This window comes from Sus scrofa, chromosome 2, assembly GCF_054392235.1.
Source record: "Sus scrofa isolate SSC_HxYL_T2T_F1_AM1 chromosome 2, Sscrofa_HxYL_maternal_Yorkshire_Landrace_v2.0, whole genome shotgun sequence".
In the NCBI taxonomy this organism is placed as follows: domain Eukaryota; kingdom Metazoa; phylum Chordata; class Mammalia; order Artiodactyla; family Suidae; genus Sus; species Sus scrofa.
In genome coordinates, this window is record NC_139384.1 from 136,989,216 (window position 1) to 137,012,202 (window position 22,987).

Genomic DNA, 22,987 nt, shown 5'->3' on the forward strand with positions numbered 1-22,987 from the left:
GGCAGGGCCTGGGATCGGACCCAAGTCTTCATGGATGCTCGTCAGGTTCGTTAACCGCTGAGCCACAAAGGGAACTCCCAGGAATGTTCTTCTTATTATCATTCACGTATTCGTAGATATCTATAAAGGTAAAAAGAAAAATATTTTATGTAAGGTAATTTTCTTTTTTCTCCACTTTCATTTTTGTGGTTTTAAGTTGTACATGTACATAACTGTCCCTAGCCATTCCACTCTGGTTGAAGACCAAGTGACAGTTTCTCTTTTAATCTAACCATGATGAGGTAAAGGCCTTGATGAAGCTGAGTCACCTTGGGGGGGTCCCACACAGAAGCCCCGTGCTCTCTCCATGGCCACCTTCTCCCTTAAAGCCAGGTCCTTAGAATTGCGAGTGTAACTCACAGACGAAGAAGTGATAGCTTGGCAGCTTTGCTTCTTACTAATGACTTTGTTTAAACTGCATCTAAAGTAAAGAACAAGACCTTATTTTTTTGTTTGTTTGTTTTTTGTTTTTTGGAGGAGGATGCATTGGTAAAAGAGGAATATACAGTTTGAACTTCATACAATGCCCGTAGAAGCCTAGAGAAGTCAGAGCATCTGTGAAGGGCCTGCTTATCACATGAGACAAACTGTTCTTTGTTCCCCTTAAAGATTGTGAACAGTGTGTTAAATAATATTAATGGCTGGGATTGTCAGTACTTAACAGTACTTTCCTTGTACAAGTGATTTTATTGATTGATACAGACTCAATGTAAGGGGAGCAGATTATTTTTACTGATTTTATCTAAACCTTAACCAAGTTTGTTAGTGCACCACGTATCTTTAAATAGATCTAGATGATGATGTAGATTAAGAAAAGCAAACCACCATCCATCTCTTTTTGATCTGTTAATAACTTAAATCCATCATTGCTAGCAAGTGTTTTCAGATTCTGTTGTGCATACATGTTTCTCTCGTCCCTGGTTAGAAATCCCATAACCTCATTTCAGTGGTTGGTTTTTCATACAGGAAAACCCTAACCGCTTATCCAGAATTCTGCAGACAAGTTTGTCATCGTAATTGGGGAAGTAATTGACAAAATATGAAGGCAAAAATTCCCTGCTATTAAATTTCATTTTTGTAGGCAGTGACCTTTAGATTTTTAGGTTTTACGGTAGTTCTGTAATACTTCCATTTGCTTAGTTGAAAACACTCTATGAAGGCTATAAGTAATTAGATAGGACAGTCTATGATTTTTCTTCTCATTATACTATGTTTTAAAGGCTTGCATTTTAGAGAATTGTGCTGCTTAATTTCAGATGCCTTTTCTTCCCATTGATTTGCATGATTCCGTTGATCTCAAAATAGCAAATACCTTCATTTAAAGCAAGTCTTAGTGTAGAAGAATTTTTTAAGTTTCTGAAATCAGTGATACATATTATGTCTTTAAAGAACACAGTATGCTTTCCTTTCAAGGCACTAAGCCAGTATTTAAAAGATTCTCGTGATGCATTCTTGTACACTATGGATAGAAAAGTATGATAGAAGCCTGACCTACACAACTATGGATAATGAGCCTTCAGTGCTAATATACGTCAGTGGAGGTGAGGTCAGTAATGGCAATTTAAAAAGCTTTAGGAACCTAAAAAGGTTTATGATTTCATGGAGAGAGATCTTTATGAAAGAAGAGAAGGGAAAGGAAATAATTACTCCAGTGCACTGTGGCCCCAAAGCTTTGACCAGACTTAAAACATTGGGAGTTGTAAACCTATGAATTAGCAAATGCCAACCACCTGGTTTGGCAATCTGTACTGATTTTAAAAATACTCTCAATAGTCATTACCTAAGGTTCAATGCCCTCAACTAAAGCACCAGGTTAATGTTGAGATGGATGTTTGGGGTTCAATCTTCCTCTCGAGCTGGCTCTGCTCTGGCCAGGCTTATGGCTACATGCTATTTCTAGAAAGAGACCTGGTGAGATGGGGGGTGAGAACACAGACTTGCACTCATTTCTGAAAAGCCATTTTCTAGAAACAGGTAGACAGTGATGCCATTTCATGCATATGAAGAGAAAAAATAGACTACATACTACTTTTGCTTCACATTCAAACTTCTCTTTAAAAGTCGATGGTTTTGGGAGTCCCATTGTGGCACAGAGGAAACAAGTCCGACTAGGAACCATGAGGTTTTGGGTTCGATCCCTAGTGACCTTGCTCAGTGGGTTAAGGATCTGGCGTTGCCGTGAGCTGCTGTGTAGGTTGCAGACGCGGTTCGGATCTGGCGTTGCTGTGGCTCTGGCGTAGGCCAGCAGCAACAGCTCCAATTAGACCCCCAGCCTGGGAAACTCCACATGCTGCGTGAGTGTGACCTTAAAAAGACCAAAAAAAAAAAAAAAAAAAAAAAAGTAGATGGTTTCATCTGATAAAAACACCCTGAGCTAGCATTATATTTTTGTGAATATCACCTCCTTTAAGGTGGCCGTTGTGGGCTTGAGTCTGCCTTTACTACTGCTGTTCTCCATTCAGAGAAGATTTTAGAAAGCCTGACATTTTTCTTTTCTCTTTTTTTTTTTTTTGGTCCTACACCCTAGGCATATGGAGGTTCCCAGGCTAGGAGTCAAATCGGAGCTATAGCTGCTGACCTACACCACAGCCACAGACACTCAAGATCCCAGCCATATCTGTGACCTACACCACAGCTCACAGCAATGCCAGATCCTTAACCCAGTGAGCAGAGCCAGGAATCGAACCTGCAACCTCATGGTTCCTAGTCAGATTCGTTTCAGCTGCACCACAGCAGGAAACTCCCAGACACTATTCTTGAGATACTTTTGTATTGTATCAGATTTGTGTGTGATAGATTCATGAATTTTAAAAGAATTGGCTTTTGTAATGAGGTTCACTTTTATCTTGATGACTGTGGTTTAACCAAAGGACAATGATTATATATCTATTCTTTGGTCATTTATTTTCTTTTTTTTTTTTTTTTGTTTTTTTTTGCTATTTCTTGGGCCGATCCCGCGGCATATGGAGGTTCCCAGGCTAGGGGTCTAATCGGAGCTGTAGCTGCCAGCCTATGCCAGAGCCACAGCAACTCGGGATCCGAGCCGCGTCTGCAACCTACACCACAGCTCACGGCAACGCCAGATCCTTAACCCACTGAGCAAGGCCAGGGATCAAACCCGCAACCTCATGGTTCCTAGTCGGATTCGTTAACCACTGCACCACGACGGGAACTCCTGGTCATTTATTTTCTGATGTTAGTTTATTTCTTCATGAACATCAAGAGTTCTCTCCTTGTAGGTTAGTATGTATGTATGTATGTATATATGTATTTATTTTTTGTCTTTGTCTTTTTATGGCTGCACCTGTGGCATATGGAGGTTCCCAGGCTAGGGGTCTAATTGGAGCTGTAGCCACCGGCCAAACCACAGCCACAGCAATGGCGAATCTTTAACCCACTGAGCAAGGCCAAGGATCGAACCCACAACCTCATGATTCCTAGTTGGATTCGTTTCTACTGCTCCATGACGGGAACTCCGGTTAGTATGTTTTTAGTGTTACAGCATTTTTTGTCGTTACTGTGATTTACACATATGTTCATATTCAGCAACTTTGAAAAATACAAAGGAAACAATAATTGCTATTCTTCCACTTAGATTGCTGGTTCTGAAATGGGGACAATTTTCACTCACAGAGGGCATTTGAGGATGCATAGAGACATTTTTGGTTGCCACAGCCAAAGACGAAGGTGCCGCTAGCATCTAGTGAGTAGTCCAGGGGTGCTAAAATCCTGCAGTTCACAGGACAGCCCCAAACAAACATGCATTTGACCCCAAGTCTTATTATTGGCAAGGTTGGGAAATCCTGACTTTTTAGACATCTTAATATTGTAGTGTTCTTTGGCTTTTCCTGTGCATTTTTTTTTTTTTTTTTGACTGTATCCAGAGCATGTTTAAGTTCCCAGGCCAGGGATCGAACCCAAGCCACAGCAGTGACAGCGCCAGATCCTTTTTTTTTTTTTTTTTTTTAATGTCTGCAGCATATGGAAGTTCCCAGCTTGAGCTGAGTCGGAGCCGCAGCTTGTGGCAACAGTGGATCCTTAACTCACAGAGCAACGGAGCAAGGCCAGGGATTGAACCCACATCCTCACAGAGACAACGTTGGGTCCTTAACCCACTGAGCCATGACGGACACTCTCCTATGCATATTTTTAACCCTGTATTTTCAAATACTTGTCATCTATCATGTTTTATAAATTCCTTAAAAGCATATCACAAGAGTTTATTGTGTGTTAAGTATACTTCTAAGACAGAGTTTTTAAAAATGTTTTTAACTTCTATTATGAAAATGTTCAACAAGTAAAGAGTGGGCAGAAGCATGTAATAAAATCTGAGATACCCATCATCCAGTATCATGGTGATAATCAACCATTGTCACCTCAGGGGCAGTCTTATCTATATTTTATCTCATCTACCCATATTATTTTGAAAAAACTGCCATATTTTTATCTATAGAATTTCAGTGTCTATTTCTAATAGATAAAGATTCTTTTTATAAACAACTTTAATAAGGCTTCATAGTATTTTACCCTATCCCGTGGACACGTTATAATTTATTTAACTAAGAGCCTGCTGTTGCATTTTGGATTGTTTCTAGTTTTCCCCTAAAATAAAAAAAAAATAAAATAAAAAACTTTCTATGACATATGCTCTTTGTTCTACGGGTGAAATAGAAAGTATGCAGAGTCGAGCTTCCATCGTGACTCAATGGGTCACAAACCCGACTGGTATCCATGAAGACGCAGGTTCAGTCCCTGGCCTCACTCATCAGGTTAAGGATCTGGTGTTGCCATGAGCTGTGGTGTAGGTCACAGACACAGCTCAAATCTCACATTGCTATGGCTCTGGTGTAGGCCAGCAATGTCGCCCTGATTCAACCCCTGGCCTGCGAACTTCCATGTGCTGCAGGTGCGGCCCTAAAGAGCAAAAATAATAATAATAATAATAATAATAAAAGAAAGTGTGCAGACTAAGCAAGGCAAGAATGAGCACAGGACCCTTAATTTCATTAAGCACTGTGTAACTGGTAAAGATTAATGTACATATCTCTTGCTAATTCTTTCCAATTACTTAGTTCATATAAATTCCCAAGCCTGGTTAATTATGCTGAAGTCAGGTAGTAATTTTGAGCAGTGTTCCGACGACAAGGGAATTTTCCTGGTATAACCTTGCCCTCTCCCACAGACTCTCAGCAGATTAGGCCCTCAGTCCGGAGTCCATTCATTTTCTGCTCAGGCCTAATTGCTGCCGACTGGCTGCCACAGGTACCTGGATAGCCTGTGTTTAAGGAGGCAGGGACTTCTGAGAGCAAATAAGGAAAGATTAATTGTTTGTTTTGTTCCCTCCCAAGAGAAATGTGGGTGCTTAATCAAGAAAAATAATTTCTCCTGTTGATTTGGCTTATTTGGAGAAAAGATAATCGTGTAATGGTAGGTACAAAATGATGCCTTTTGTAAGAGGTATTGCCACTTACTTACACCAGAGACAAGAATACAGGGAAATAAATGTGAAGCACTGATGAAAGGGATGAGGATGGCTCACATTTCTCATAGTAAGTAATCTGGCTGTTGGGCTTTTATTTGTACCAATAGTGCTAGCTAGTATTGTCATTTGTTTTGTCTGGATCTTCGGAAATCTAATCAAGGAGACAATAGTGTAAAAAAAAAAAAAATCAACAACACTTTTCCAAATTGTTCTTAATTGCCAGAGTACAAAGTGAGCTAAATGCTGTGATGTTTCCAATTAAGGGACCTGTTTTAAGCAAGCGCTATTAAATCTATCTTCCCCAATCTGATAAATAAGCAATCAAAGAGCAGAGCAGATTAATTGAGAGCCATTAGTTCCAGATTCCTTATAACAGGTAATGTGAGCCAACATTATTAATGTTTTTTGGCAAGTTTGGGCGTGGTAACTGTGTCTTGTATTTTCTGGTCAGTCAAAAAAGGAAATTGATTACATGTTATCATATTGCTTAGGATTTTTCATACCCCAAACCATTTGCTTTCCAAAATCTCAAGTTATATGAAAAGGAGTTTAGACAGCTTCTAAATCAAAGTTGCCCCTTTGAATCTAGAAGGTGGAAGTGAGTGAATTAAAAGAGAAACGTGTGTCATCCCTCTGATAGGAAGAAATACAGTTATGAACATGAGATTGTCTGTACTGGGTAGGAGTTGGCAAAGTTTTTCTGTAGAAGACCTGATAGTAAATATTTTAGGCAATGCGGGCCATCCGGTCTGTCACACTCCTCACCTCTGGCACTGTAGTGTGCAGGCTGCTGCAGATGATATTTTAAACAAGGAGGCAGGCTGTGTTCCAATAAAACTTTACGAAAGTGGCAGCAAGCCAGACTTGGCCCCTGGGCTGTGGTTGACCCCTGGACTTAGAGGCCTCTGGCAGATGGGGTGGATGGGCAGTGGCAGAGGGCTGGAGTGAAGAGCATGGCCTGACATCAGCCGGATAGGAGTTCAGAATCTCAAAGCTCTCTTTACTATAAAGGGGTATAAAAAGATACACCTCATGGAGTTACTGTCATGGCTCAGCGGAAACAAATCTGACTAGGATCCATGAGGACGCAGGTTCGATTCCTGGCATCACTCAGTGGGTTAGGGATCCAGCGTTGCCATGAGGTGTGGTAAACATCGCAGACTCAAGGCTTGGATCTGGCATTGCTGTAGCTGTGGTGTAGGCCAGCAGTTACAGCTCTGATTCGACCCCTAGCCTGGGAACCTCCATATGCCACAGGTGCGGCTCTAAAAAGACAAAAAAAAAAAAAAAAAAAAAAAAAAAAGCTGCACATCATAGAGTTGTTGGTGAGAATTACATGAGACAATGTACATGAAGGATTATCCGGTTCCTAAACTCTAATAGGCATGCAGTAAAGAAGAGCTATCATTTTCCCCTCAAAGCCAGGTAATATACATGTTTGTTTTGTCCTCATTTTTCTGAAATCCAAAAATATTCCCAGGACTCCAAGGAACCACAGGGATTAATGCCTAATCTTAATTACCTAGCCATGAAAATTAAATTAGAAAATATTCTTTTGGGAACCCATCTAACAAATTCAGCTAAAACCATGTCTAATTAAAAATGCTATTGGAGGAGTTCCCTCATGGCTCAGCTGGTTAAGGATCCAGCGTTGTCACTGCTGTGACTTGGGTCACTGCTGTGGTGTGGCTTTGATCCCTGCCCCCAGAACTTCTGCATGCTGCGGTGCGGCCAAAAAAAAATGCTCTTAGAGGCCATACCAGACAGACGTTTTAAAGATGAAGCAGGATGTTATCACTGGGAAATGCTGACGGAATCTTTTGTCCATGAACTTCTTTATTCATTCATTCATAAAATAAGCATTTTTTTCAAGACCTATTCTGGGTCAGATACTCCACATCACACTTCACATTTATTATTTCACGGTCCTCCCTGCCATCCTTGCTCAGCAGCATTGTCTGGTGTTTGAAGTCCATTTGCTTAAATATGGACCACTTTATATCAGATGACAGGTGGAAGCCTATCTGTAAAGTACCTCTGTTTTCCTCAGTAGGCAAAAGAGTAGCAACCAGCAGGTGATGCATTTGAACTTTTTAAAGAACCTGCTGGTCAAGGGAGAGATTTGAGGAGTGCCGGAGTGGGAATCTTGTCTGTAGGGGAGCAGAGCATGCAGCCCTCTCGCCAGCAAGTCTCAGGTGGAGTGTACATCGTGATTCACTGGGGTGCAGGAAGCAGTCATGCAGCTTGCAGTTATATTGATTTTCTTTTTTGCTGATAAAGAAGTGAGTTAAGCCTTATTCATATGGCTGTACAGACTGATACTGACCCTCTCCCAAATCCAAATGTCAGTCAGCCTGGGGTCCACAGCCAGGTACCTGGCCCCTGTGCCCTTGCATGTTGGACCATTCCAACCTATTGCACTTTCTTTTTTTCTTTCTTTTCTTTTCTTTTTTTTTTTTTTTTTTTCTTTTTCTTTTTAGGGCCATACCTGTGGCATATGGAAGTTCCCAGGCCAGGGGTCGAATCAGAGCTGCAGCTGCCAGCCTGTGCCACAGCCATAGCAACACAGGATCCGAGCTATGCCTGCGACCTACACCACAGCTCATGACAATGCCGGATCCTTGACCCACTGAGCAAGGCCAGGGATCAAACCTGAATCCTCATGGATACTAGTCGGGTTCATTACAGCTGAGCCACAGTGGGAACCCCCTCCAGGCTATTGCACTTTGTGGGGCCTGATTCAAAGGATTTATGGGCTATATTATCTCCCTTCAGCTAATTCTCACAGAAAGCACAAGTGGTTTCATAGGAGCCCCGGAAAGAAACCACAGATTGAAGCCAAAATTAGAAAATGCTAGCCCAGGGGCATGGCAAAGAGCAGGTTCCTGCAAGTTCTGCAGCCCTCAGTTCCCCTGGCCCTTCAGATGCAAGGCCCTGGGAACGCCACCTGGGAAAGACAGCGGCTTTAGGAAGCATGCAAACCTTGGAGAGAACACTGTAAAACTGAATGTTTGAAAAAAATTCTATCATTATGGAATTTTGTTGCCGGAATTAATGTGTATATCGTAAAGTTCTTTCTACTTCCTTTAAAACTTGGAAACAGAACTTTCTAGTCTGTTAAAAAAATCTTTCACAGGAAGAGTTTCAGTGGGTTGTAGACACAGATTTTTCTAAACACAACATTTTCCATTTGTTCAATGAGAACAACTGTGTGACATCAAGAAAGAAGGGAATTTCCTGGCCGCATCTCATTAAAACGTCTTTTATTGGAGAATGGAATTGGAAGAATTAGTATCATGATTCAGTAAGTGCAGCTGTTGGCTCTATTTGTCTTTGTGAGATATTGTTTTCTACAGAGGCAGTCATTAAAACCAGATATTTATTAAATTTAACACAATTTTCAGTCACTGTGGAGCGCATTGAACAATCACTGTTCCAACCTGAAAGTATAGTCATTCAGATTATTCTTGCATCAAAATAGCATTATCTGGAATTTTAAATAAGAACAGAAACATTCTTCGTATCATGAATAAATACACTAAAATTTGTTTTAAGTATTAGTTCATCTTTATATTACTTTAAAATTTCCTTTTATGTATGGTGTTTATTTCTTTATTTATTTTTTGGCCATGCCAACAGCATGCAGAAGTTCCCAAGCCAGGGATCGAACCCACGCCTCATCAGTGACCCGAGTACCAACCCTGACAATGCTGGATCCTTAACCGCTAGGCCACTGGGGAACTCCTGTGTATGTTTTAAATAGTATATAATTAGTACAGTAGAACTTTAGCATTGTGCATAGTTAAATAAATATTTATTAGGGTGAGGGCTCAGCCCTTTTTCATTTAAGAGGTGTATGTTGGGGGGACATTGCTCAAGACACTCTTTGATCATCATTGGAACTGCTGTTCGTCATGCCAATGTGTTTTAAGTAAAATGTGTTTAGAACTTTTTTTTTTAAGATATTCTTCCTGTGGTACTTCTTTGTAATTTTTGTAATTATTAAACTGCTCTATTTCTAAAACTCTTTATTTTATTTTTTTATTTTATGATTTTTATTTTTTCCAGTATAGTTGATTTCCAGTGTTCTGTCAATTTCTTCTGTACAGCAAAGTGACCCAGTTCTTTTTCTCATATTATCCTCCATCATGTCCCATCACAAGTGACTGGATATAGTTCCCTGTGCTAAAACTCTTTATTTTGAAAGGCTTCCCCCAGTTCTGAATATGGCCAACTCCCACCTTCCTTGCAAGGTGCGAGTGGTGGGTGATTTTCAGGCAGGGTGAAGAGGCTCACCTCTACACACCTGAATCCAGAGGAAATTGTGCTTGTGGCATTGGTGTTCAGACCTGAAGAAAGTCTGAAACTTTGAAAAGCACTCTGTGGCTTTGCCTTTTCCACTTTTTCTTTTCCCGATTTTGTGAATGAATTTTTCCACGGGGGATGCTTGTGTGGAATTGGGGCTTTAATTCCATTTCCTCTGTTCCCCACCCCTCTGGGTGATTTGAGAAGCCTTGTCATTGTCTCTTGTCTCAGAGTGCCCTTTATGCAGCAGATACACCAATACATTGAATTTTCCCCTTTTCCTCCTTCATCCTCCTGGGCAGGAGAGTAGGGTATCAGCATCTGGGCGGAGGATATGATGTCGTAACTCTGGTTGGCTCTGTTAGGATTTAAAGCCGTTCACCATAGGAGACCCAGCCTAGGTGCTTCCTGCCTGTCTGCTTTTAATGATGTATGATATTGTCTCATTTTTCCTTTTGTGATTTTTGTTCCTCTCTGATAGTTTGGGATAAAATATTAGGTTGTAATGTAAGGAATATCAACTTTGATTATGCAGTATTTCATTGCATGATGTTCTCTGAGTTGATAGTAGAATTCATGTATCTGATATGTGCAGCATTTTAAATATGGCTGTATAAAATTTTAAAATTCTATTCAGCAGAATAGTTATCATATATTCAGATCATCAGACAAGTTGACTGGGAGTTCCCATTGTGGCTCAGTGGTGACAAACCTAATATCCATGAGGATTCGGGTTCAATCCCTGGCCTCACTCAGTGGGTTAAGGATCTGGAATTGCCATGAGCTATAGTGTAGGTTGCAGACTCAGGTCAGATCTGGCATTGCTATGGCTGTAGTGTAGGCCAGCAGCTGTACCTCTGATTCTGCCCCTATCCTGGGAGTTTCCATGTGCTGCATGTGCAGCCCTAAAAAGCAAAAAAAAAAAAAAAAAAAAAGGTAAATTAAAAAAAAAGAAGACCAGTGGACTGAAAAAATGTCCAATACAGATGACAAAGGTCTGATTCCTGTGATATGCAAAGAGCTTTAATAAATCACTAGGAGGGAAACAGGGAAATGGGCAGAATTCATTTACTTAAATATTACAAATGGTCAGGGAGTTCCCATCGTGGCTCAGTGGTTAACGAATCCGACTAGGAACCATGAGGTTGCGGGTTTGATCCCTGGCCTTGCTCAGTGGGTTAAGGATCTGGCGTTGCAGTGAGCTGTGGTGGAGGTTGCAGATGTGGCTCGGATCCCCGTGTTGCTGTGGCTGTGGCATAGGCCGGTGGCTACAGCTCTGATTCAACCCCTAGCCTGGGAACCTCCATATGCCTCGGGAGTGGCCCAAGAAATGAAAAAAGACAAAAAAAAAAAAAAAAATTACAACTGGTCAGTTAAAAAAGAAAAATACTTCATTATTAATCAGAGAGTAATAAATTAAAATGAGATAACATGTTTACTTACAGGTTTGCAGAGATTAAAACAAAACATTTATACTCATTGTTGGTAAGGAATAAACATTCTCATATACCTTTAAGACATCTGCCAGTTGTGTAAAACTTGTAGAAAAGAGTTTGGCAATTTCCTCTTTATGAATTTATCCAGCAATTTTATCCTTGCATATTTGGGCTATGCTGTATGTAAGGCATTTATTTCATTGCAATATAGTAATAAGAATTTCCCAATAAGAGGTGAATTGGTTTAAAATGTATTAGCATATCTGTAAATGGAAGGCTATTCAAAATACTCAACCAGCAGTTCAAGAGAATACAGTAACTCTTTGTGTACCAATAAGAAAAAAAAATCTCTGGGACCTGTGGACTGATAAAGAAAGAAGTTCTACAAAGACAGAAACAATTTTTAAGTAATACTTTGTCTTACGATCAGTAACATCCACAGTGTAGAGCTCTGTGAAGACCAAAGTGCAGGAAAATCTTGTAATCAGAGTTGTAGAAAACAGGCAAAAGGGTGGCCATAACCCACATCTTTTTATGGTTGAAGTTTTTAAGAGCCCTTTTAAGTATAAGATATCTGTATAATTTTTTTTCATAACCACAACTTTTTCTTGATGTTTTTTCTTACCAGCAAGACAAATCACACGAGTTAATAAACCTGCTGTAGTATCACCAACCAAATAAGAAAATTTGCTATAGAAGCATAAGGATGACAGTCACTCTACCCAGTGGATGCTATTTATTTTTCATTGGCACATGAAAGGTTGCTAAGCATCCCCTGGTCAGGTCCTGCCAGCCCTTTATGCTGGTAATTGCATTGTTCCTTGTCTTTATCCGGTAATCCCTTGCCAGTAAGTTTTTGGGAGGGACAAGTGTCAAGGATGAGAAGCCACAATGAAGTACCCATGACTGAGCAAAGATTACACTGCTCAGGTCATTCTACAAAACTTGTCAGTTTGCTGCCCAAATAAATGCCTAGAGTGCGTAAAACACGGAGCAGAGTGACCCCAGGAAGAAAAATCAATTGCAATTCATATTTCATATGTCTGTAATTGCTTGTGAAAGCATGGCAGCAGTTTGTTTGTAAGGCAGCTTTTCCTCTCCTTTTGTTGCCTTTCTTTTCTCAGTTCTAATGGCCACGTCTTTCACATACTTGGATTTACAGTGAATAAAATTTGGGGCTTTTTTTTTTCCTTGTCCACATCACCATTCTTATTACTGGCGCCTGAACCAGAGTTGATCAGTGCATTGAACTGGAGACAGGCTAAGTCTGTGTACTAGAAATGGCCGGTTTGCTTTGTAGTTCCTGAAAGTTGGGGTGTTTTATTATTTATCCATTTTGCTTTGTTGCAGAGGGTTGTGGAAGGAATCACCTTTCACCAGGGAAGTTATTCATTTGTTAGAATTTTAAACAACAAAATTGAATTTCATGGGGGGTGGGGTGTGTTGTTAAATGTTTTATTTATTTATTTTTAATCAGAAGAGGGGATTCATAATATCTGCTCATATTGAAAGTCACCCGCTTCATCTATCCTGTCAGCCCCCTTTTGCTCCAGTTCCCCCTCCCCAGCTCTTTTTCCTGTGAAGCTACTTCTGGATTCGTAGCCCTTCTGTGGACTGAGATGTCATAGGGATGGAGAAAATGCTGCTCAGTTTATGGATTACTGTTAAGTCAACAAAACTTTGGCAGCATTGATTAACTTGACAGTGAGTACAGCAGTACATTTATCACTTATGGCTGTGCTGTAGAAAATCTAATAAGAGGCAAACAATTCCCTTTAGAGCAGTAACAGGTTCACTGTGGCTAACGGTGCATGCACTGGAAATTTCTGCCTTTAAATTATACCCTCGCCGCTGGTTGGGTCATTGACTCGAAGCTACTGCACTTCTGTAGTCACGCTGCTGTTATTAATTTCATCACAGGTATTTGACTTACATATTTAAATTTTTATGTATATGTAGTACTTTTAGAAATCTGATTAGATGAATTAAATACAGTTCTAAAGTGATGATCTTAATAGCTAGAGAGTGCTCTTGTATGAAGCTAGGAATATCCCAAGAAAAATTACTTCCCAGTCAATGCTATATAATTTAGCTTATTTCATAAAGGAGAACTTTGAGAAGATTTTAGTCTCGGCTACATACTTTGTAAAGAAAAGTATTTATAATGGTCTAATGTGAAATGAGCACAAACATATACTGATAGAAATTTGGTAGGCTATTTCATTTTTTATTCTTCATACTAAAGATATCCGTTAAGACTTTTAAAATGTATTTTCTTTCCTTCTACATATTAAACAGCATTACTCATTTCCCCACCATATATCATTTAGATCTTTGACAGTGCACTTAGGTATACATGCAAAAAAATAGTACAAAATATGTCTCTTGGATAACACTAATTATATCTAACGATCAGAGAAGTATATGTAAATGGGATGAATTTAGTAGGTCAGGGTGAGGAGTAAAAAGGTTAGGTTAGGTTTTTAAACTGTTGTAATCATTATCAAGAAAAGTAAAGACCCTTTGATTAATAGGTAACACTTGTCACTTTATGGTACATAGAAAATCTGAAAATATGCTAAAACCACCTTCTCAGGGGCAATTCTTTTTTCACATGGCAATGTTTTTGTTTTTCCTATTAAACCACTTTTTAGACTTTCGAGAAAGGTATCTTATTTACCTTTAAAAAAATCCTATGCTATGCTTAAATTCATAATCCAGCTGGAGAGAGCTGGTCAAAATGGGGGGAAAAATACCCAGGGTTTTTTGGTTTTTGTTTTTGTTGGTTTTTTTTTTTTTTTTTTTTTTGGTGTTTTGTATTTTGCCAGGAAACAGTCTTGAATTGAGGGCTCTCCTATGGTAGCATCTGTGAGATGATATAGTTTTCTTTGTTGAGAGGAAAGTATTCTGCCTGAATCAATTGTCAAGAGGTTTAATATAATAAGGCAGCTTGTGGTATGACTAAAAGAAACACTGTGCACAAGAAATTCCCACAGCAGTTTGTTTTTAGAAGAAAAACTGAGTTCACCTGCAACATGAATACATTGAAAACCAAGACTTAATAAGACAGAGCTGAGAAAGAGCCGAAAGGGTGGCTGTCCAAAGGGCCGTGTCCGTGATCTTAGCCAGTCTTTGTCTCTGAGATTCTAAGAGGCATATAAACCAAAATTATTTTTTCTTGAGTTTTGAGAAGTACTGGCTTGAACCAGTAACATTCAAGCTTGTTGATGTTAGTGTTTTGATTTCATTCAATGAGCATGTGTTCTCCTTTTTAATCTATAGGGTAAACGGAGTGTATCTCCCTCCTAAAAAGAGTCTCTTCTGAACGAGCCCCACCAACCACTCTGCATTTCACAGGTTACAATAGAAGTAGCCCCACCACTTGTCCTAGTGAACAGAGGCCGGGTATTGATTAACTATCACGCTGGCATCAGAACTACTCTTAGGATTCAATTTTTTTGTTGTTTTGCATATTTTATTGATCAGAGTGGTAAATGAGCATCAAGCGTGCAAGAAGACGATGAATTGTTTACTTGCATAAAATAACCTTTCAATAAGGGAAGATGCATGGCTTACACTTTGGTTCTGTTCTGCGGCCCGAAGCAGATGGCATTCAGCTGCTATTGATTTGCTTCCATAGTTAAGGAGCAGCCTGCAACCCTGCATGCCCACTGCATTGTGAGAAGGGGTGTAGATTGGGGGACCAGAAGGGCAGCCAAAGAAGGACTGACTTGCCCTCCCTCAAATCCGAAGAACAAAAACATCTTTGGAAACCAGGAATATCTACTAAAACGGAAACTTGAATGAATGTAATCAGATGTATGCTGATGCTTTTAAAGAACATTTGTGGTCTTCACTTAGGCAGGTATCGTCCATGAATAACAAATAGAGCAGTGATCACAGAATACTCATTTTAAGCATGTTATGTTTAAAGAAAACCGAATAAAAAATTTCTTCCTGCCTTTGGGGTAGAATGAAGTAATCTTCAGGTGCATCATGTACTGTCCACCGCTGAGCCTTTTGGCCTTAACCTAAATGTACACATGAGTTGTGCGGACAGCCTCCTCCTTATTTACAAGTTGTGTGATCTCCATTTACACACCCGTCCACCCATATCCTTTGTCAGCAGTCACCTTTGGTTTTAAAATGTCTTTCCATAATAGGTAGTTTATACAGATGTTGAGTGTATAAATAGTTTCTTTAAAGCCATGTCCAACGATGACTTTACATCGTGGCCTTTTTTTCCCCCCTTCCAGATGCATGAAATACTGGAAAACACCTGTCAAAAACAATAGGAACAAATAGTAAATATATCAACATAATAAAACATGTCATTGTTATTCAGTAATACTCCTATTAGTCAAGCTTAGCTAAATAACTTACTATTTTTTTTACAATTTATAATTTTAAATATGAGTAGAATACTCTTAACAAAAATTGACAGTGAAACTGCTGGCCCATAATAACAGAACGCTGAAGACCCTACTTCACTGGGTTCTGTGTGATAGATAAACTGTTACTATCCGTGGTGGTTCTAAAAGCATTTTCCTATTATTCTTTATAATGGAAACATTTTATTATAAGCTATTCCCTGTTAGAGGGGAGAGGCACAAGTTCGCTTCCCTGGGTTCAGAGTAAATGTTAGCCCTGTGTCTTCGCTCCCTCTACCCTGGCGATAAAGGTTTGGGGAGGTGTATTTAATTTAATCTGTAACAAAAAGCACTTGCCCTTCATGTTTCTTTCTCTTCTTCTAGTACCTAAGAACCCAACTGCCTTCTCAGACTTCTCACACAAGAGACAAGCTTTGAGCACAGGAGAGCTTTTTTTGTTTTTGTTATTGTTGAATTGATTTAAGTGTAGTTGACTTATAACATGCAGAAGGGCTTTATGGTGAAAGAAACGTTCTTCAAGTGCTGGCATGTTGAGTGGACATCGTACCCTGGTTGGCCATGACCGTGTTTTCCTTACTCTGTGTCCCTTCCAGTGCCTACTATGATGCAGACAACACTTCCTCAGCCCTTCTGTGAAACACAAGCTCTCATTTCCAAGGTAGGGAGAGATGGCTAGTTGGCATCGGGTTTATCAAACTCATCTCTTAAAACCTTCTCTTTCCTGCCAGCTGTGTATGGGGGCTCAGGACACGTCTGGGAAAGGAGAGTCAGCCCAGGGCCTCTGATATGGGCAGGGCTCATGCCTTATGACAACAAAAGAGCAGGGCTCATGCCTTATCACAAACAAAAGAGCAGTGCAGATGATGTAATAGGAGAGATTTTCGAATGTTTGGCAAAGTCAAGCTCCCAACACAGCCTGTGCATGGCAGTGTGTTGATTGTGGAAAAAAAATTAAAACAAGATGAAGGTTAGGATTTATGGACTCAGTTAGTTAGGCGTAGTTATTGGAATCTACGTAAAATTCCTCATTTTGAACTTGTCCCGATTCAGGCAAAGTGTGTAATTTGGGCCAACTTAGTATGTTTTTAGCAGGTAGTTAGTATTTCTACCTGACGTAGAACTGTGTATGCAAAAAGTGGTATGTTTAATTAGTTTTTCATTAGAAAAAAAAAATGTCCCCCCACTCCATTCTCTTGGCAACATCTAACACCAGGTGTCAGCCGTTTTTAACAATCTTTTTGCTGACCCAGGAAAAACTTGGTCAGCATCTTATAGTGTTTACTTAGCCAAATCATCGGACAGTCAGACTCTAGAAGGTCAACTACAGGAGCGTGAAAAGACAGAGAAGATATACTTTTTAGTAGCTTTACTGAGATATAAACTACATATCACGAAATATACATAACATAAATGTGCAGTTATTTTAGGTAAACTTCTAGAGTTGAGTGACCATCAGTTCAATCCAGTTTTAGAACATTTCTGTCACCCTCCAAATTTCTCTCATGCCCATCGAATCTTCTTTATTGCCTGCAAAGTTTGTGCAGCTATTATAAACTTGAAAAGGCAAATATATGTTAAGTTGGTGGTGCCTCTCTTATTTATTAATCTTTGAATTTCATTAGTCTGCTTCAGGTTTGGACGGCAACTCATCCTTAGTGTAGACTCCCTTGAAAGATGATAGCAGTATCTTAAAATGTGGCTTTTAGAACCTGTACCCCCCAGTCAGTCAAGAGAATAAAAGAGAAGGTCGAAAGTGGGGAAAAGGAAAGGCAGGAAGACAGGCATTTAGCTTGTTCTCTGTCTGCCCAAGTCATTCTCTTTGGTGCACACATTTGATTTCCAGGAAAGAATGGCTGGTAAGTAATAGAAACCTCTGCTGCCTTAATTCCAGCCCTGATTCTCCAATAGCAGTGAATGCTACTGGGAAAGAGCGGGAAAACTTTCATTGTCAAGCACCTGCTGTGTTTCGAGGACATCCAGTGCTTCTGCATGTGTTAGAATTGAAGGAGCTGTTGTGTCATATCCCACTGCTCCCTAGTCCCCTGCGGAAGATTGCAGTCCCCTTTCTTTTGAACATTTCTTTTAGCACCTGTTTGATCATATTCCATCTAGCACGTAAAATGTATTTTGTAGCACATTACACTGCTTTATGAATTGCCAAATTTTACAATTATAGGCAACTTAAGTATTTTGCTTCTGGGGGGAAAAAAGACCTATGAGTCATCTAAAATGATAACTGATAACAGAGGCACTTCTCATGGAATACATTTTGTAGATATTGGAAGACGTAGCATACTGTCAGCAACTGGGAAAAAGATGTCAATGTTCAATAGATATTTATTGAGCATCTACTGTGGGAGCTGCCCGGAACAGAGCACATTATTCAACATAATCCTTGCCTTTGAGGAAGTGTGTTTGGCCATTCACTATCTAAACAAATAACTACAAGTCGTATGTGTATTTGGAGAAGAAATGTGTATAGAAACACATGACTACTAAAGGGAGATCAATTTGGTTTTTTATATGGATGGTTCACTTCGCTTTCAACAAGCATTTCAGTGGACCAAAAACTTGGCATTAAATTTGAAAGTAGGAACAATAAAGGTTAAGTTTATCCACAGGAGAGTTTCTTGTATTCTCTACATTGGATAATAACCTAAGTATTTTCCTATTTATTGCATAGTACTATTTTGAAAACTATTAACTCTTTTTTAAAAGTATTTTCAGTGATAGTAGTAATAGTGCTAATGATGATAGATGATAATCACTAGTTATTGATCTGCTCCTCCAAATAAAATTTTGAATATTTACTTCTAAATCTTGCCTGTCCGCTTCACTAAGATGTTGAGCAAATCAGAATATAGGAAGGTTCTGTTTTCAATGAGTAATATTTTCTTCTCCACACTTAAAGAATAATTACTATAGTCCCAAAGGCAGACGTAAATTAAATTCAAATCTAGTCTCTCTCTCTCTTTTTTTTTTTTTGCCTTTTTCTGGGGCCACACCCACGGCATATGGACATTCCCAGGCTAGGGTTCTAATTGGAGCTACAGCTGCTGGCCTACACCAGGGCCACAGCAATGCGGGATTCGAGCCACATCTCTGACCTATACCACAGCTCACGGCAACGCTGGATCTTCAAGCCACTGAGCGAGGCCAGGGATCAAATCACAACCTCATGGTTCCTAGTGGAATTTGTTAACCACTGAGCCACGATGGGAACTCCCATATCTAGTCTTAATAAGGATTTAAAGTGAACTCTCCTGACTTTTTTGCAAGTGCAGTAATTTAGGTTGTATTTTGATTGTTCGTTAACTTCTGTTTCATTCTTTTTTTCTCTTAAATATTATTTAAATTTTGCATATCTTATTGACTTTTGCATAATTAATGGGCCTCTTATAGTTTTACTTCTCTTTTGCTCTTTGCCTGACTTAAGTCACTTGTGATTTTTGTAAGCATTACTGTGTGTTTGGCTCTACCCAATACCATATACATAAAGTTTAAAGAATTTTCCTTAGATTCTGTTCATCTTCAAGTCAGAGCCATCTGAGTCACTGATCCAAGCAGACTTTCAGACTTATTCATCAAGATTCTTTAAATACAAGCAGCAACGTAGTGAGTTATTACTTTAAAATGATGACTGTATTGCCTCTGTTTTTATTTATCATGAAGCTGGTATACTTTAAAAGGTGTACCTTTGGGTTTACTAAATATTCTTATTAATCGTGGTAGCCATTCATCAAATTAATAACAGAAGGCTACCGAAAAGTCATTGAGATCCATTTGTTTGGTATTGCATCAGCATCACTTTTTTCCAGAGTATCTCTCTTCATGTTAATTACTGAAGAAATGCCTATTCTACCAAAAACAGGTTTACTGGTAGAGAGATATAGATCCGTCACCCTTCTCACTGCAGCCTGTTCCTACCTTACACGTATGTGGTCATCACAGCAATCTGTTGAGAGTCTTAGCTTGAGAGGTAGTTTTTCCCTGAAAATATAAGTTGTCAATTAGTTTTTAAGTATGCCATCATCTTGGTGTGTATTCTAAGAGCAGCTACTGCAGAGCAAAAAAAAAAAAATTGCATTTAAAAATTTTTTACTTCAATTTATCAGACTTCTTTCATCTCTTCACAAATAACACCGTTATTGGAGCTGGGAATATCTAAGTGTAAAGAAGCTCCTAAAAGATGAGAGCATTAACCCCAAGTGCACTGAATTCCCTGACCGTCTTGCATTCTTCTCTCAGACTTGAAGTGGGCACCTGCTGTTTAATGTAATTAGTTTCAAAGGGAATGTCAGATCTGTCCTCAGGAGTTTACTCTGACCCAAAAACCATCATAAGAAAATATCAGTGAGACAAAACAAGAAAAGTTATCACAGTTGGGAAGCTTCTCCTCACTGCGTTATTCATTATTCGGGAGCATGTTTTAGAAGAGTCCTGTTTGCTGTCTGGCTTAGTTATTTTCTAGTTGCAAAATTGTGCCCAAGCCAAAATTGCTCTAGCAAGTAGCTATTATTCCTTTTCTAAAAATGAAGACATGGTGGGCTGTGTAAAAAATTAGAAAAATTAGAAAACGTGAAATTTTAATAATAGTTTTTAATGCTTCTTATGATAATAAGATTTTTAAATTAAAGACAAATTAAGCTTGTTAATTTTCAGCCTATACCTTCCCATTCAAAAGTGTCCTGAACTAGGCCAGTTCCAGTTTCCCCTTTTATCCTTGTTGATGTTCAGCTATGAGCTGTAATAAAGGGGTTGAAAAGAGTCTTATTTGAGTAGCAGGATATGTCTGACAGCAAATGGCAGCATGATGGTTCTGTTTGGTTTATTTTCTCCAATACTTAGATGAGAAGTTGCTTATTTTGTGAGTCGTTTATAGCCACGTCATGTAGCCCCGTGGCCCTCTTTGTTTATTTCCCTCTGTCACCCTCCTTGGTTGAGTCTTCTGAGATATGCAGCCACATCTTGGCTGAGCTCCAGAGCCTACGGAAGGGGCTCTGGCACCCCTTGTAGCCAGAGGGTAGACGGGGAGCAGCTGACCTTTGAAGGACCAGAAGGTTATTAAAGAAGGAACCACAGGTACCCCTCAGGGAAATGGTGCAGCTGGGAAGTAGCTCAAGACCTGGATGCTCGGTTCACCCACCTCAGGATGCAAACTGTCTGCCTTGGAGGTTCTGGGCTTGATGCTGATAACAGCTAGTCAGTTAAGTTCCCAGAATTAGTTCTCCCATAAAATGCCCTTGATCTTATCTACCTCAAGGGTGGTGGAGAGAATTAAGTGACCTGGCATATGTGAATCCATTTGGCAAACATAAAATATTATACCGATATTAGATATTACTGTTTTTCTTAGCAAATCCCTTGTTCAATTTCCTACCCTTTAAATTCTTGGGACAACATTCTGTAACAACTGAGCCTCAACTACTTTTGGTAAAATATTTGCAGGGGTGATACTTGTTGTCTCCCAAAACATAACCTTCCATCAGAGACTTTAGTTATAAAGTTTTGCGTTTATACTAAACCAAAATTTGCCTCCTCATTGTTTGCTGTGTTGAATTCTGCCTCTGGAATAACCCTCCCATGTTCAAAGCACTGTTTTGGATGCAGAGGTAAAGGGTGAACGAGGCAGACTCCGTCCTGTCATCTTGGAGCTGGACTTGAAGGGACAAAAGCCAATTAAACTTACAAATGAAATAATTGCAAGTGTAATAAGGGAGACAGAAAAATAAGGGAGCAAGAAAGATTATCAGGGGGTGAGAGCAAGTGCTTGAGTCAGAGTAGTCAGGGAGGGTACCTCTGAGGCGACATTTAGACTCAGACCTAAGACCAAGGAAAGTGAACCGTGTCGAGCACGTCTAAGGCTAAGGGAACAGCACGTGCAGAGGCTGTGGGAGGAAGGAGCACGGGCCCTTTGTGGCTCTGAAGACCACCTGGCCGCAGCTTTATGCAAGTGGGAGAGGAGCTCCAGATGATGCTGACTGTATGCTGGATATGGAGGGTGAGGGGAAGGAAACTCAGCTTTGGCAGCTGGGTAGGTGATGCTAATTTGCTGAGGTGAAGATGTGGTGGAGCAGAGGGTGGCAGTTTTGTTTTTAAGGAAAGAGCAATTTTCGCATTTTGAGTTGAAGGTATCGATCAGAAATTCAAGTGGAGATGTTAAATACATATTTAGTTCTACAAGTCTGGAACCCAGAAGAGAGTTCCAACCTGGAGATGTGAATTTGCATCTCATTAGCATAAAGGTGTTAAAACTTAGGGCAGTTGCTCTGTCCAGTTAGGACTAAGAGTACAGGGAGAAAAGACGGCACTGGCTACGCCTTGAAAAATCCCAGCATTTTGAGATCAGGTTTGGGGAAAGGAAGAGGCAGGAAGGGAGAGTGAAAATGAGATAGGAGGAAACCAGAAGCTTTGCAGAAACAGCTGAGATTTCAGGAAGTGGGAGAGGGGTTGTTTGGCCGAGTGCTGGCTGCTCAGAAGTTGAGTAGAGTGAGACAGAAGTGGCCGTCGAATCTGGCAACATGAAAGCGATCTGTGACCTTGACAAGCTGAAAATGGTGGGAGCCAAAGCCATTTTTGTAGAGGTTAGAGTAATGGATCAACCGGAGGTTAGAAAGGGAGACAGCATCTATAAAACTTTTTCCATGAAAAGAAGCAGAGAAATAAGCTGTGTTCTCTGAGGGATATTTTTGGTTTATTTTTGTCCTCTGAGATACTGGAGCATGTTTATATGCTGATAGGAATGATTCAGCAGAGATGACAGAAAGATGGAAGGAAGGATGGATGGATGGATGGAAGGAATTAGATAGTGAATAGGCAGAGGAGAGAAGGTTGTAAATACGTATTTAAGAAAGTCAAAGGGTATAAAGAAAGGCATTGGCCTCTGAGAGGAGGAGGAGCATGTCCTCCATTTCAGTAGAGGGAGGAAGAGACGATGAGAGGATGGTAAAGGGTAACGTAGGTAGCGTGGGATGAGGGGAGGTGCAGGACGTCAAGTCTCATGGCTTCTGTTCTCACTGAAGTGGGAAGAGTGATTCTCAGCAGACAGGGAGGGCGGGGGAAGGGACATTCAAAGAGAAGAGGAGAAGGTACGATATGGGTGATGGCCGTTCCTTTGGAGCAGTGGTTCTCAAGGTGTGGTTTTTGCACCAGCAGCAGCAGCATCACCTGGGAACTTGGGAACTTCTCTGAAATTGAGATTCTGAGAAGACCCCACCTCAGACCCACCTGGATCAGAAACTTGGGAGGTGGAACCCAGCCATGTGTGTTTCAGCAAGCCCCATAGGTGATTCTCACTGTTCCAGAGAATATTTTGTAGATAAAGAGCTTGAATT

At 40.0% G+C, this 22,987-nt stretch overlaps 1 protein-coding gene across 13 annotated transcripts in view; it reads left to right on the plus strand.

The window, feature by feature from the left end:
- The window catches only part of SNX24 (sorting nexin 24), a 157,727-nt gene that overhangs the window by 109,771 nt on the left and 24,969 nt on the right, over positions 1-22,987 (plus strand). For 6 of the 13 annotated variants that reach the window (XR_014838643.1, XR_014838647.1, XR_014838646.1 and 3 more), the window contains exon 4: positions 16,247-16,311. The exons of the other annotated variants lie outside the window; for them this stretch is intronic. Coding sequence is in view for 1 of the 6 variants with exons in the window: in XM_085014410.1 (XP_084870536.1) it covers positions 16,255-16,311 (57 nt within the window). In the remaining 5 variants the exon portion in view is untranslated. The remainder of the gene's footprint in view (positions 1-16,246; positions 16,312-22,987) is intronic. 13 annotated transcript variants of the gene reach the window in all.